The 14,820-nt window shown below is 37.4% G+C and overlaps 1 protein-coding gene across 1 annotated transcript; it reads right to left on the reverse strand.

The window, feature by feature from the left end:
• Positions 1–13,437: 13,437 nt before the first annotated feature.
• Positions 13,438–14,531, reverse strand: LOC133253452 (olfactory receptor 13C2). The gene has a single exon (XM_061427065.1). It carries the CDS (start codon positions 14,392–14,394, stop codon positions 13,438–13,440), a length of 957 nt encoding a protein of 318 aa, XP_061283049.1. The 5' UTR covers positions 14,395–14,531.
• Between the last annotated feature and the right edge of the window lie 289 nt (positions 14,532–14,820).

The raw sequence follows: 14,820 nt of genomic DNA on the forward strand, positions 1-14,820 counted from the left end.
TTTATTCTTCTTTGTTCATCTGTAATAGTGAATAAAAGTATACATGGCATATATTTAAAATTTACACTCTACCAACTTTCAAGGAGTTTTTGTTAGAGGAACTTTAAAGGGAACATTGCCTTCCAATATTACTAGCAATATTCACTCATTCATCTGACATTTACTGAATACACTCTAAGGCAATGAGAATCTAGAGTGAGGTTATACAAGTTCTTCTCTCAGGCAAATCAAAATCAAATAAAAGACACATTCAAGTAAATTAAAAGTTACAATAACATGATATACATATGCCCCAAGATACTAGGCAAACACAGAGATAAATGCTAACCTATGTCAGGGGTATTGCTTTGTAAGATATTTTGAGATTTGTTTTAATCAAAATATGAACTGGCCTCAGTCAAGTTAAAGATCAGAAGAAGTTTCTGGGCAAAGAAACAGTTTTTTTGTGGTTGTAAAAGTTGAAACAGGAAAGGTTTTAGTTGCACCCCAAAAAGTTTCAAATTATGTGGAAAAAAAAAAACAGATGGAAATGCCACACACTAAGGAATATAAACAGGAGATCAACAAGAGTCCACTCACTCTAACACTATATGATATCTGTCTTCAAGAAGGCATTTTTGACCATGGAATAATCTTGAACCCATCCTTTATTACAAAGGCAAGCAATTCATAATGTAAAGCTAATTATTTACAATATATCTCACAACTGATCACATATGGAAGTATGTTTGAAAACCACTGTCTTTCAAAATAGAGTTCAAACAAATTCAGTCACAAATTACACAAGCCTCACATTCTCATCATTGCCTAATTCTCTGATCTCATCTTCCAACTCTACTTCTACCTTCTGGTCTAAAACAACCACTCTGTGGGACCACATTCTTAGCATGCAAATTTATTTTTTATATATTTTAATATGCAATTATCTACCGGAAGTACCTTTCCTTCCCGGCTCTAATCTTAACTTTCTTGAATATTTCAATTAGTTATCAAAACTGTATGCCATAAATCATAAGTACAGCTTCATTCTTTGTACACGGTTACGTTGTTCAAGTATATCACACTGACTATACCCAGATATGCACATCCCTATTGCCGCTGCATTGGACGCTGAGCTTGTGAAGAGATTGTTCCTCACAATACTAGCAAAGTAATGTCATGTTTAAGATTTTTAATTACACATGGCTGCTTTGAACATGGCAAGTTTTTGATATGTGTTAAGATAAATGCATTTTCCCTTTGGTTCTCTGTGTCAACATAAAAGCCTGAAGACCTCTGAACTTGTTATATACATCTGCAAAGTCCTCTGATCATTTCTCTGATCTTAAAGAAACCAGTTGAATTAAGAAACAAAATGATTAGCTCTTAGTTAAGTATTTGATATATGGTGAGATGTGAAAAAGACAATGATCACTTGTGCTCCTAGAAGAGGAAGAAATACTTTCCAAAATGTCATCTTCTGTAAGGAATTAGAGCACTGTCCTCAGAGTGTGAGATTTTAGGCTCTGAAACCAACCATGCTATTTACTGGCATGCAAAATTTAGCAAATCACTTGACCTCTTTGAAACGTGATTTTACCGGCTCTCTGGTGGCTCAGCAGTAAAGAATCTGCAAGTGATGCAAGCGATGCAAGAGACACAAGTTTGATTCATGGGAGAAGAAGAAAGCCTGGAGGAGTGTATGACAACCCCCACCAGTATGCTTGTCAAGAAAATGCCATGGACAGAGGAGCCTCACGGGCTACGATCCATGGGGTCACAAAGAGTTGGACACAACTGAAGGGTAATAGCTTCTATCTTGTGCAGATTTGCAAGATCTAGATTAACTTGCTTTAAATTCTCCCTCCATAACCCCAATTCCATGATCGCTTTAATGTTTCACAGAATCACAATAGTGGTTTATGATTTCATGTTCTCCCTGCTTTCCTGAAGCATAACTGCCTCTGTGCTGCTACAGTGCTGGCCCACACTGACTCAGATTTTTAAAACATAGCAAATTTTTCAAAATTTATTAAAATTTCAACCTCCAACCCATGTATGAAAATGAAACACTTTACCAATTATTTCCAGAAAAGCAAAAGTTAGACATGTCTGGTCTCTAACATTCACTTTGGTCAGACTATACCTCCACTCTACTGAAGGTTTCTCCATTGGATTTTCCCCACCCAGCACTCAGTTTTCTTTTTCTGGCTCTGGGCCCTCGTGTTCCCTCTCCCTTCACCTGCTCTTCTGTCTACTATTCGAAATAAAACAATTAAGTCTTCTCCTTTTCTCATCCAGATGGAGTCCCACTCATTCCCTCATTCTTATCTGAGATCTTTGTCAGGGTCTCACCTACTCCAAGTCACTTTATATTTTCTCTTTCTCTAAAATGATTTCTGATTACAATGCTAAGATAATTAAACTTTTTTCAACAAATTCCTCTCTTTCTTTCTAAATGTCAGAGCCAGAATAGACTCTAAACTCCTAACCCAACCTTATCATTTTAAAATTGACAGATAATTCAGGGAACTATAATATATGTAAATCCTATAATAAACCATAATGAAAAAGAATATGTGGATATATTTGACTGAATCACTTTGCCATACACTAGACACTGACACATATTGTAAATCAACTATACATCAATAAAAAATTTTAAATGCAAAAAAATAGTTGACATATACTTGAGGGAGTTCAATGACTTGTCTAGGCAAATCAGAAACTCTGGAATACACATAGTCAAAAGTTTTATCCCACCTTCAAAACTCATTTCTTCATCTCAATATTTTTCCTACCAACTAGCGTTTCTTTTTAAAGTAAATATCTTTATTCTGGTTTCCTGGCATAGCTAAGATCTGTTAATAAATTTTGTAAATCTGAGATTATAGAAGGAGATGGCTAATGTCTGTTCCCATTTACCTCAGCACATGGAATGCACATCTTCACTTTTGGTTAAAGTGTGCTTCAATATTTAAAGGTGATCTTCAGCAAAGTCTTTCTTGAGAGTCTAGTGTAGTGCTCAAAAGAGTAAAAGATTCTAAAACTTGCAATTTTGATAGTATTCTATGAAAACTGTATTAAAGTGGGTTGTGCAGAGGTATTTTTACTCAGAAGATTATACTAGAAAAGGACATTGATGTTCCTAGTTTGCAAAAAATCAACCCAAATCTTGCCTGACTCACTGTGTCACATACACAGCTCATGTTAATTAAAAACTGTTTAATAATTTCTTAAGAGAAATAATGATATGAAGATTTGTTCTGCCCAAATCACCCCCTATGATTTTCCCCAAAATCTTCCAAAGGGCAATCCCTAGAACTTCACTACTAAAGTCTCCTACTGCTTTAGGGACCTTCCAACTCCCTTAACAATTTAACTTTGTTATTCTGAAACCTAAAGAAGTTACCAAAGTTTCCATTTCTCCTGGGTGTAATTCTCCAAGTTCAACTAAGAAATTCAGGTCAAAAAAAAATAGTAAAAATTTTCTAATTATTTCAGGCACTTGGCTAAGTAAAAGGCCTGATTCTTGAGAAATATCTGTGCAAACAGAACTAGAGGGCACTATTTGCCTATTCTATCCCTCTGCAGATGGCCCTTGAACTATGTAGCAAACATTCCAATTAATAGAACTGTAGCGATGCCATCCCAAGTAGCCTCTGAGCTTGTAATGTGACCCGTTCATTTTCAGCAATCTCTACCATTATCTCAGTTATCAGAGTAATAGAAGATAAAACATTCTTATTCCACTTTTAAATGGCCACAAGGTGAGATTTGGGCTCTAGATTGTTTTCTGGTTTTCTTGGGCTCTACTTCTTTGAGAAAAAATGTCTGCTATTTACTTTGACTGAATTTTATATTCATTTTTATTATTGGTTTTCTAAAATTTTACAAAGAGATTCTTAAATGTGGCTTTCTTTTTATTTACCCTTCTTAGCATTATAGATCTTCTTGAGTTTAAGGCTTGATGTCTTTCATAAGTTTGAGAAAATCATTCAGTATTAGCCAATTTCTTTTCTACCCCATTTCCCCTTTTTCCTCTCCCCTTGAGTGTTCAGCTATACATACAAGTCTTTTCCAACATGACCCATATAAGCTCTTACACTCCTTTCTGTATTTTCCATTCTTTTTTTCTCCATACATCAGTCTGGATATTTCTACTGATTGACCTTTCAATTTGCTAAGCCTTTCTTCAACTTTGTTTAAGTTGTGGTAAATCCACCTCTAGTTCCTCATTCTGGCTGTATTTTTCAGCTCTATAATATCTAACTGACATTTTAATATAACATCAAATGCTCTAGTGAACTCATCATCTTGTAATGTATGTAAAGGTGCATGTTAACACTGGTTATTTTCAAATAGATCTGGTAACTTCTATGTTTGGATCATCCTGAGAGACTTTCAATCATCTGTTTTCATCTTTTGATCTTATATCTTACCAGTTATCATGCATAAAAAACATATAATCGCTGGATGATGTTTTATTTATACAAAGAGAATTTCCTTTATCCTTTGATACAAGCCTAGATTGAGAAAGACTGCTTTAATCCAAAGAGTCACTGAGACAAGGTAGAGATGGATTTCAGGTTTTGTAGAACTTGGCCAAAAATCTGTTTCATCTCCTATTTTAGATTTATCCCTGTAGGTTCCAAATTGAGAACCTGGAGTTTGTACAAGGGAGATTTCTCTTTCAAGAGTCAATGAACTTCAATTTTTACCTCATACCCACTATGGGACTGATAAAACCTAAGAGAAAGCAAAGTTGCTGAGTTGTGTCCGACTCTGCGACCCCATGGACTGTAGCCTACCAGGCTTCTCAGTAAAACCTAACCTAACATATTTAACCTCCTTTTGCTCAATTTCCAGCACTCTAACTCTGGGCAGCCTAAAAATTAGCAAGTGCTTCATTGGTAAATGAATTATACCTGTTGAGATCATTTAACCTCCTTAATTCAGAAACTAGGCCTCCCTTCAGTTCAGAAGAGAATGTCTTGGTAGGTTTAACTCTCTCTAGAACCTTAGCTCCTGTATCCTGACTCATTCAGAAGCAATCTAATTTGTTAAAAAAAATTATACTTGTCTAGGTTTGTCATAACTTTTCTTCCAAGGAGCAAGCACCTTTTAATTTCATGGCTGCAGTCACCATCTGCAATGATTTTGGAGCCTAAGAAAATAAAATCTATCACTGTTTCCACTTTTTTCCCATCTATTTGCCATGAAGTGATGGGACCTGATGCCATGATCTTCATTTTTTGAATACTGAGTTTTAAGCCAGCTTTTTCACTCTCGTCTTTCACCTTCATCAGGAAGCTTTTTAGTTTCTCTTTGCTTTCTGCCATTAAAGTGGTAACATCTGCATATCTAAGGTTGTTGATATTTCTATCAGCAATCTTGCTTCCAGCTTTTGATTCATCCAGCCCAGCATTTAACATGATGTACTCTGCATATAAGTTAAATAAGCAGGATGACAATATACAGTCTTGGCTATTGAAAATAGTGCCACTATGTGCATTGGGGTGCACATATCTTTTTGAATTAGTGTTTTTGTGTTTTATGAATGTATATCCATGAGCAGAATTGCTAGGTCATATGGTAGTTCTATTTTTAGTTTTTTGAGAAATTTCCATATTGTCTTCCACAGTGGCTGCACATATCTATATTCCCTCCAACAGTGTACAAGTGTTCCCTTTTCTCTACATTCTCATCAACATTTGTTATTTATGTTCTTTTTGATGGTAGCCATTCTGACATGTGGAAGGTGATATCTCATTATGATTTTGATTTGAATTTCCTGGATAATTAGCTATGCTGAGCATCTCTTCATGTACCTGTTGGCCATCTGCGTTTCCTCTCTTGAAGAATATCTATTCAGTTCTTCTGCTCATTTTTAAATCAGGTTGTTTTCTTTTTTGAGGTTGAGCTGTATGACTCATTTATATATATTGGATATTAATCCTTTATCAGTGACACTGAAGAAGCTGAAGTTGAATGGTTCTATGAAGACCGACAAGACCTTTTCGAACTAACACCCAAAAAAGATGTCCTTTTCATTATAGGGGACTGGAATGCAAAAGTAGGAAGTCAAGAAACACCTGGAGTAACAGGCAAATTTGGCCTTGGAATATGGAATGAAACAGGGCAAAGACTAATAGACTTTTGCCAAGAAAATGCACTGGTCATAGCAAACACCCTCTTCCAACAACACAGGAGAAGACTCTACACATGGACATCACCAGATGGTCAACACCAAAATCAGATTGTTTATGTTCTTTGCAGCCAAAGATGGGGAAGCTCTATACAGTCAATAAAAACAAGACTGGGAGCTGACTGTGGCTCAGATCATGAATTTCTTATTACCAAATTCAGACTTAAATTGAAGAAACTAGGGAAAACCACTAGACCATTCAGGTATGACCTAAATCAAATGCCTTATGATTCTAAGGTGGAAGTGAAAAATAGATTCAAGGGCCTAGATCTGATAGATAGAGTGCCTGATGAACCATGGACTGAGGTTCGTGACATTGTACAGGAGACATGGATCAAGACCATCCCCATGGAAAAGAAATGCAAAAAAGCAAAATGGCTGCCTGGGGAGGCCTTACAAATAGCTGTGAAAAGAAGAGAAGCGAAAAGCAAAGGAGAAAAGGAAAGATATAAGCATCTGAATGCAGAGTTCCAAAGAATAGCAAGAAGAGATAAGAAAGCCTTTCTCAGTGATCAATGCAAAGAAATAGAGGAAAACAACAGAATGGGAAAGACTAGAGATCTCTTCAAGAAAATTAGAGATACCAAGGGAACATTTTATGCAAAGATGGGCTCGATAAAGGACAGAAATAGTATGGACCTAACAGAAGCAGAAGATATTAAGAAGAGATGGCAAGAATACACAGACAAACTGTACAAAAAAGATCTTCACGACCCAGATAATCACGATGGTGTGATCACTGACCTAGAGCCAGACATCCTGGAATGTGAAGTCAAGAGGGCCTTAGAAAGCATCACTACGAGCAAAGCTAGTGGAGGGGATGGAATTCAGGCTAAGCTATTTCAAATCCTGAAAGATGATGCTGTGAAAGTGCTGCACTCAATATGCCAGCAAATTTGGAAAACTCAGCAGTGGCCACAGAACTGGAAAATGTCAGTTTTCATTCCAATCCCAAAGAAAGGTAATGCCAAAGAATGCTCAAAGTACAGCACAGTTGCACTCATCTCACATGCTAGTAAAGTAATGCTCAAAATTCTCCAAGCCAGGCTTCAGCAACACATGAACCGTGAACTTCCAGATGTTCAACTGGTTTTAGAAAAGGTAGAGGAACCAGAGATCAAATTGGCAACATCCGCTGGATCATGGAAAAAACAAGACAGTTCCAGAAAAACATCTATTTCTGCTTTATTGACCATGCCAAAGCCTTTGATCGTGTGGATCACAATAAACTGTGGAAAATTCTGAAAGAGATGGGAATAACAGACCACCTGACCTGCCTCTTGGGAAATCTGTATGCAGGTCAGGAAGCAACAGTTAGAACTGGACATGGAACAACAGGCTGGTTCCAAATAGGAAAAGGAGGAAGTCAAGGCTGTATATTGTCACCCTGCTTATTTAACTTCTATGCAGAGTACATCATGAGAAACGCTGGACTAGAAGAAACAAAAGCTGGAATCAAGATTGCCAAGAGAAATATCAATAACCTCAGATATGCAGATGACACCACCCTTATGGCAGAAAGTGAAGAGGAACTCAAAAGCCTCTTGATGAAAGTGAAAGAGGAGAGTGAAAAAGTTGGCTTAAAGCTCAAGATTCAGAAAACGAAGATCAGCATCCAGTCCCATCACTTCATGGGAAATAGATGGGGAAACAGTGGAAGCAGTGTCAGACTTTATTTTTTTGGGGCTCCAAAATCACTGCAGATGGTGACTGCAGCCATGAAATTAAAAGACGCTTACTCCTTGGAAGGAAAGTTATGACCAACCTTGATAGCATATTCAAAACCAGAGACATTACTTTGCCAACAAAGTTTCATCTAGTCAAGGCTATGGTTTTTCCTGTGGTCATGTATGGATGTGAGAGTTGGACTGTGAAGAAGGCTGAGCGCCAAAGAATTGATGCTTTTGAACTGTGGTGTTGGAGAAGACTCTTGAGAGTCCCTTGGACTGCAAGGAGATCCAACCAGTCCATTCTGAAGGAGATTCAACCAGTCCATTCTGAAGGAGATCAGCCCTGGGATTTCTTTGGAAGGAATGATGCTAAAGCTGAAACTCCAGTATTTTGGCCACCTCATGCAAAGAGTTGACTCATTGGAAAAGACTGATGCTGGGAGGGACTGGGGGCAGGAGGAGAAGGGGACAACAGAGGATGAGATGGCTGGATGGCATCACTGACTCGGACATGAGTCTGAGTGAACTCCGGGTGTTGGTGATGGACAAAGAGGCCTGGCGTGCTGCGATTCATGGGGTCGCAAAGAGTCAGATATGACTCAGGGACTGAACTGAACTGAACTGAACTGAATCCTTTATCTGTCATATGATTTACAAATATCTTCCCCTATTCACTAAGTGGTCTTTTCATTTTGCTGATGGTTTCCTTTACTGTGCAAAAGCCTTTATGTTTAAGTAGGCCCCCCCTTTTTTTTAATTTCTGCTTTTATTTCCTTTACTTTAATATATGTATCCAAAAAAATTATTGCTGCAATTTATGCCAAAGAGTGTTCTGCCTATGTTTTCTTCTAGGATTTGTGTAGTATCTGGCCTTACACTTAGATAAAAGATTTGCCTTTTGCAGCAATATGGATGGACTCAGAGAGCATTATGCTAAGTGAAACAAGTCAGACAAAGAATGAAAAGTGATATTACTTATATATGGAACCTAAAAAATACAGCAAAATAGTGAATGTAACAGAAAAGAAGCAGACTCACAGATCTATATCTTCCCTCTACCCTGATGTTGGGAAAGATTGAGGATGGAAGGAAATGGGGCGACAGATGATGAGATGGTTGGATGGAATCACCAGCTCAGTGGACATGAGTTTGATCAAACTCCAGGAGATAGTGAAGGACAAGGAAGCCTGACGTGCTGCAGTTCATGGGGTCACAAAGAGTTGGACATGACTTCTCAGCTGAATGACAACAAATAGAACAAATGAGGGCTTACCAGTGGTATTGAGTGGGGCAGGATATATGGGCAGGGAAGTGGGAGATAGAAATTACTGAGTATAACATAGGCTAGAAATATGTATTTACAACATGGAAAATATAGCCAATATTTAGTAATAACTAAATATTATATAACCTTTTGAATTGCATTTTTAAATATTTAAATTATTTTTTAAAGTGATCTTCTGATGAAAAACTAACATTTTCAGTGGGAAAACAAAGTTTCTTTGTTTTGGACTCATATTTTTTACTTGTTATTTAATGCTTACATATCATTTTAGATGAGTTGGTTATCAGTCCCTCTATAATGAAGAAAATAACACTTTTTAAATAAACATATGGTACAGTATTAGTATCCTAATGAGGAGCTGCCAGAAATAATGACTATTCTAGTGAATTACTGCCTCAATGATCATAGATCCATACAAAGTTATTATTATGTATAGGCATTAAATAATTTTCAGTGACAACTCCAAATCTAATTTGCAGCATGTTCTCCTAGTGGACTACTCCAAATTTGATGAATGACCTTCACAATTAACTTCAAGAGTCCCTGGGAGTATCTCTCATGTGCTGAATATATGTCCACCTCCTCCACCTCATGATACTGCTATCACACTGTTATGATCCGCTATTCCTATCACTCCCCTGGAATCTGATTCTTCAGTTCAGTGCGGTTCAGTTCAGTTCAGTTGCTCAGTCATGTCCGACTCTTTGTGACCCCATGAATTGCAGCACGCCAGGCCTCTGTGTCCATCACCAGCTCCCAGAGTTCACTCAGACTCACGTCCATTGAGTCAGTGATGCCATCCAGCCATCTCATCCTCTGTCGTCCCCTTCTCCTCCTGCCCCCAATCCCTCCCAGCATCAGAGTCTTTTCCAATGAGTCAACTCTTCGCATGAGGTGCCCAAAGTACTGGAGTTTCAGCTTTAGTATCATTCCTTCCAAAGAAATCCCAGGGTTGATCTCCTTCAGAATGGACTGGTTGGATCTCCTTGCAGTCCAAGGGACTCTCAAGAGTCTTCTCCAACACCACAGTGCAAAAGCATCAATTCGGTGCTCAGCTTTCTTCACAGTCCAACTCTCACATCCATACATGACCACAGGAAAAATCATAGCCTTGACTAGATGGACCTTTTTGACAAAGTAATGTCTCTGTTTTTCAATATGCTGTCTAGGTTGGTCATAACTTTCCTTCCAAGGAGTAAGCGTCTTTTAATTTCATGGCTGTGGTCACCATCTGCAGTGATTTTGGAGCCCAGAAAAATAAAGTCTGACACTGATTCTTACATTGTCTCAAATAGGCCCTACTGTTTAGTGTGCCCATAAATTAGATGATCAAAACTAGGACACTTTTGACATGAAATGAGTAATTACTAATTATACTGTAGCAGCTGGTATTAATTAGATAAGTTCTGAGCAAATCGAAAGATATGGTCACTACTCCAAGGTTGTTTCCATAAGGGTCATCACGTTCCAAGACCATAGGATGTTTCACACACAAAATATTGGCATCATGTTTTGCTACCAGCACCCTAAAACAGTACAGTTTGTGCCATGGCTGATGGAAACTACTTTGGGTTACACCTGATCACTTCCAAGGACCAGATCTAAGTCCATGGAATCAAGCTAGGAAAACAATCAATCTCTGACAATATATACCCTTGGAACTCAGGGTGATAATACATTTAAGATAGCATTCTAATCTGAGGCACAGTGAACCCTATTAATATAATAGGAGACCAGGGATAAGAAGAGACTTAGATGATAAAGAAACTTCCTTATGGTGGAGGTTAAGAAGAAAGAGATGTCTAATTAAGGTTTTCTTGTTTCCTTTTCTGCATTTTAATTTCCTTATTAGTTCAGTTCAGTTGCTCAGTCATGTCCGACTCTTTGTGACCCCATGAATCGCAGCATGCCAGGCCTCCCTGTCCATCACCAACTCCTAGAGTTCACTCAAACTCACGTCCATTGAGTCAGTGATGCATCCAGCCATCTCATCCTCTGTCGTCCCCTTCTCCTCCTGCCCCCAATCCCTCCCAGCATCAGAGTCTTTTCCAATGGGTCAACTCTTCCTCAAATTTTCACTTAGAAAGAAGTCCAGAGCCAGCTATAGCTCAGGGAACAAAGGCAAAATAATCCACACATGGCATAAAACAAACTGGAAAAAGAACCACATCAACATTGATGACACTGAAGAACAGGCTCAAATGACTAGCAATGCAGCCTAAATAGTGATCAGGAATAAGAAATGATTAGCCACAACCAGAAGTTTCTAAAAACAAATATTCCCTCACACTTCTGTATTCTATCTCCCTCTGAATGGCACATTTTTTGTCCTAATAAAGTCAAATAAAATTCAAAAATTGCTAGTCTCTGTTCCCAAAGAAAGACCAATCTTCCATATGGTGTTTCCACTTTCTGGGAGGGTGCATAATGACCAACATTGAATCCAACTATGGAGAAAACCTGAAAACCAGTGAAAAAACTGTGATCTCATTTTTCAAAAAAAAGTCTTTGGGGGCAGCTTCTCATTGACCATAATGATGAAAGAAGTAAATGTAAAAGAATAACAAAAAATAATATATATATAAACTTTTCAGAAAAGAAACTCCCAAGAGCTCATTTTATTCCCTGTACAGTTTCAGAAAGCATACCATTCCAAGAGGAAGTCAGTTAGGTCTTTTTTTTTTTTCTTTTTTTTAGTTATATGTAGGATCTGGGAATGATTAACTGATGGTTATCTCACATTTCTTAAAGAACATTCTCAAAAAATTACTAATAGAGTTAAAACAACGTTTCAAAAAGATAGAGGTAGAAATAGAAAGGACTCAAGAGAAATAGACTCAATTTCTCTCTTTGTGTGATGGTAGTCTGTATAATGTTACTCACTGCCTCATTTGTGAAATATAAGGGGAGAAATGTATGCCTTCCTCATAGTGAAAATAAATACAAGATTTAAAAAAATTAAAGGATAAGATAGAAAAACAAGATTTTAAAATCTAAATAAAAATGAACAATTAAGTATTATGGGATTTTTGTTAGCATTAGAAAGCTAAAACAATCAAAGAGAAATAAAACCAAGTAACTTAGTACCTCAAAGTTTTTTTTTTAATTCTAAAATAAACATAATCAAAACTAAATAAAATTTAAAATTCAGAGGCTAATATGATAACAGTTACAGAGAAAAGAGATGTAATATTAAAGTAAACATTAAAGTCTAAGGTGAAAATCTGAAGTGTGCAACTCAGATCAAGAAGAAATACGGACTTCCTTTATGGTCCAATGGTTGGGAATCTGACTTGCAGTGAAACGGACATGGGTTCGATCTCTGATTGGGGAATAAAATCCCACATACCTGGGACAAACAAGCCCAGTAAGCCTGAGTGCTACAACTATTGAGACCATGAGATCTGGAGTCCACATGCCATAACTAGAAAGTTCATGTGCTGCAATATCCCACATGCTGCAACTAAGATCCAACACAGCCAAATAAATAAATATTTTAAATAAAAGGAAGAAATAAAATGACAAAGGGGATTTTTTTCAAAATTGAAGGTTACAAACAGAGGAAAGAAATATAAACCCCAGATAAAAATCAAATGTAAAAACCACCTAAAAGATAGATTCACATTTCTTAAAACAGATTCCTCTTGGATTGGCAATGCATTAAATATTTCATGGATAGAGAGCCAATGGAACAGAGAAAAAGATATAGCTCTATTTTTATCAGTGAGTAATTTGACTCAGAAGTTATTTATATTTACAGCTTTAAATATCAGGTATTTGGTTGTAAGACCAAAGCAGTTAGATCCCATGTATCAGAAGGTATATATATTAAAAAAAAAAAAAAAACTGCCAAAGCAGATATGTTGAAAGTAGAAAAGAATAATTTAATGCCTCCTAGTTGGATATGAGGGGCTTCCCAGGTGGCTCAGTGGTAAAGAATCCATCTGCCAATGCAGAAGATGAGGGTTTGATCCCTGGATCAGGGAGATCCCCTGGAGAAGAAAATGGCAACTCATTCATATTCTTGCCTAGAAAATCCCATAGACTGAGGAGCCTGGTGGGCTACAGTCCACTGGGTTGCAAAAAAGTTGGAGAAGACTCAGTGACTAACCAACAAAATTAAATAATTGATTTCTACATTGTGATTATAAAAGTTACCTGTCCCTTTTCCATTTACTTATTAAAAACTTTTCTTCTCAGTAAGTGTTTTACTGCTTCCTTCACATCCTTGTTCCTGAGACTGTAGATTAAAGGATTAATCATGTGATTATAAAAGTTACCTGTCCCTTTTCCATTTACTTATTAAAAACTTTTCTTCTCAGTAAGTGTTTTACTGCTTCCTTCACATCCTTGTTCCTGAGACTGTAGATTAAAGGATTAATCATCGGAGTCATCACTCCATAGAACACAGATACAAGTTTGTCAGTAGCATCCATGTCATCTGAATTAAGTGTCTCTTTAGACTTGGGCTTCATATACATGAAGAGAATGGTTCCGTAGAATATTATCACCACAGTCAAGTGGGCTGAGCAGGTAGAGAAGACTTTGCTCCTCCCCTGAGAAGAGCGAATTCTGAGGATGCTGATAATAATTAATGTGTAAGAGATAATGATTAACAATAATGGTGTCATTATGAATAAGGTTGTGGCCACAAGCATGATGAACTCGTTACCTGAGATATCAGCACAGGCCAATTTCATGACAGCCAGAATTTCACAGGTGAAATGATTGATGACATTATTCCTGCAGAAGGGCAATTGTACTACACACCCAGTTTGTACTGCAGAGTTGACAACTCCTATGATCCAGGAGCCAGCTGCCATGGGCACATAGGAACCCTTGCTCATGATGACAGAATATCTCAGAGGGTTGCAAATAGCCACATACCGGTCAAAGGCCATCATGCCCAGGAGCACACACTCTGTTGTCCCCATGGCCAAGCCAAGGAACATCTGCACAGCACATCCAGAGAAGGAGATGGTCTTTTTTTCTGAAAGGAAGCTCACCAGCATGGGGGGAATGGAGACAGTGGTGTAGCAGATGTCCAGGAAGGAGAGGTTCCCCAGGAAGAAGTACATAGGGGTGTGAAGGTGGGAGTCTAAGATGCTAATGAGAATAAGGGTGCCATTCCCCAGAAGGATGACCACATACATTATTAAGACTACCACAAAAAAGAGTAGCTCAAGCCTTGGATAACCAGAAAGCCCCTTCAGAAAAAATTCCACCAGAATGGTTTGGTTTTCCCATTCCATTGTATGGTTTCTTTTTCACCTGTAATACATTAGAATATGTTAAGATGAAATATGTATTCTACTATGATTATATTCTACTATGTACCAATGTAGAAGTAGCATATACTCATAGGAAGAGAAGAAAATATAAAAAGGAATAGACCAAAGAAAGAAGAAAAGAAATAAAGTGGGCCAAATAGAATAGAGAGGGGGAAGAAAAGAGAAACGAATGTATTTCAAGCTACAAGCAATATGCCATGTAATTTATTGAATCTCATCAAGGTTCTGGGAGAGAGGTATCATCATCCACATTTTACAATAAATAAATCAAAGCAAAAATATTAAGTAAACTTAATTAAAGGTAAATTTAGAGCACAGGTAAGATTCAAACCCAAGTCTTCCTTGCTGAAGCCTGAGCTTTTGGTCATGTTTGTTACCACAACTAGA

This window comes from Bos javanicus, chromosome 8 (assembly GCF_032452875.1).
Source record: "Bos javanicus breed banteng chromosome 8, ARS-OSU_banteng_1.0, whole genome shotgun sequence".
Lineage (NCBI taxonomy): Eukaryota > Metazoa > Chordata > Mammalia > Artiodactyla > Bovidae > Bos > Bos javanicus.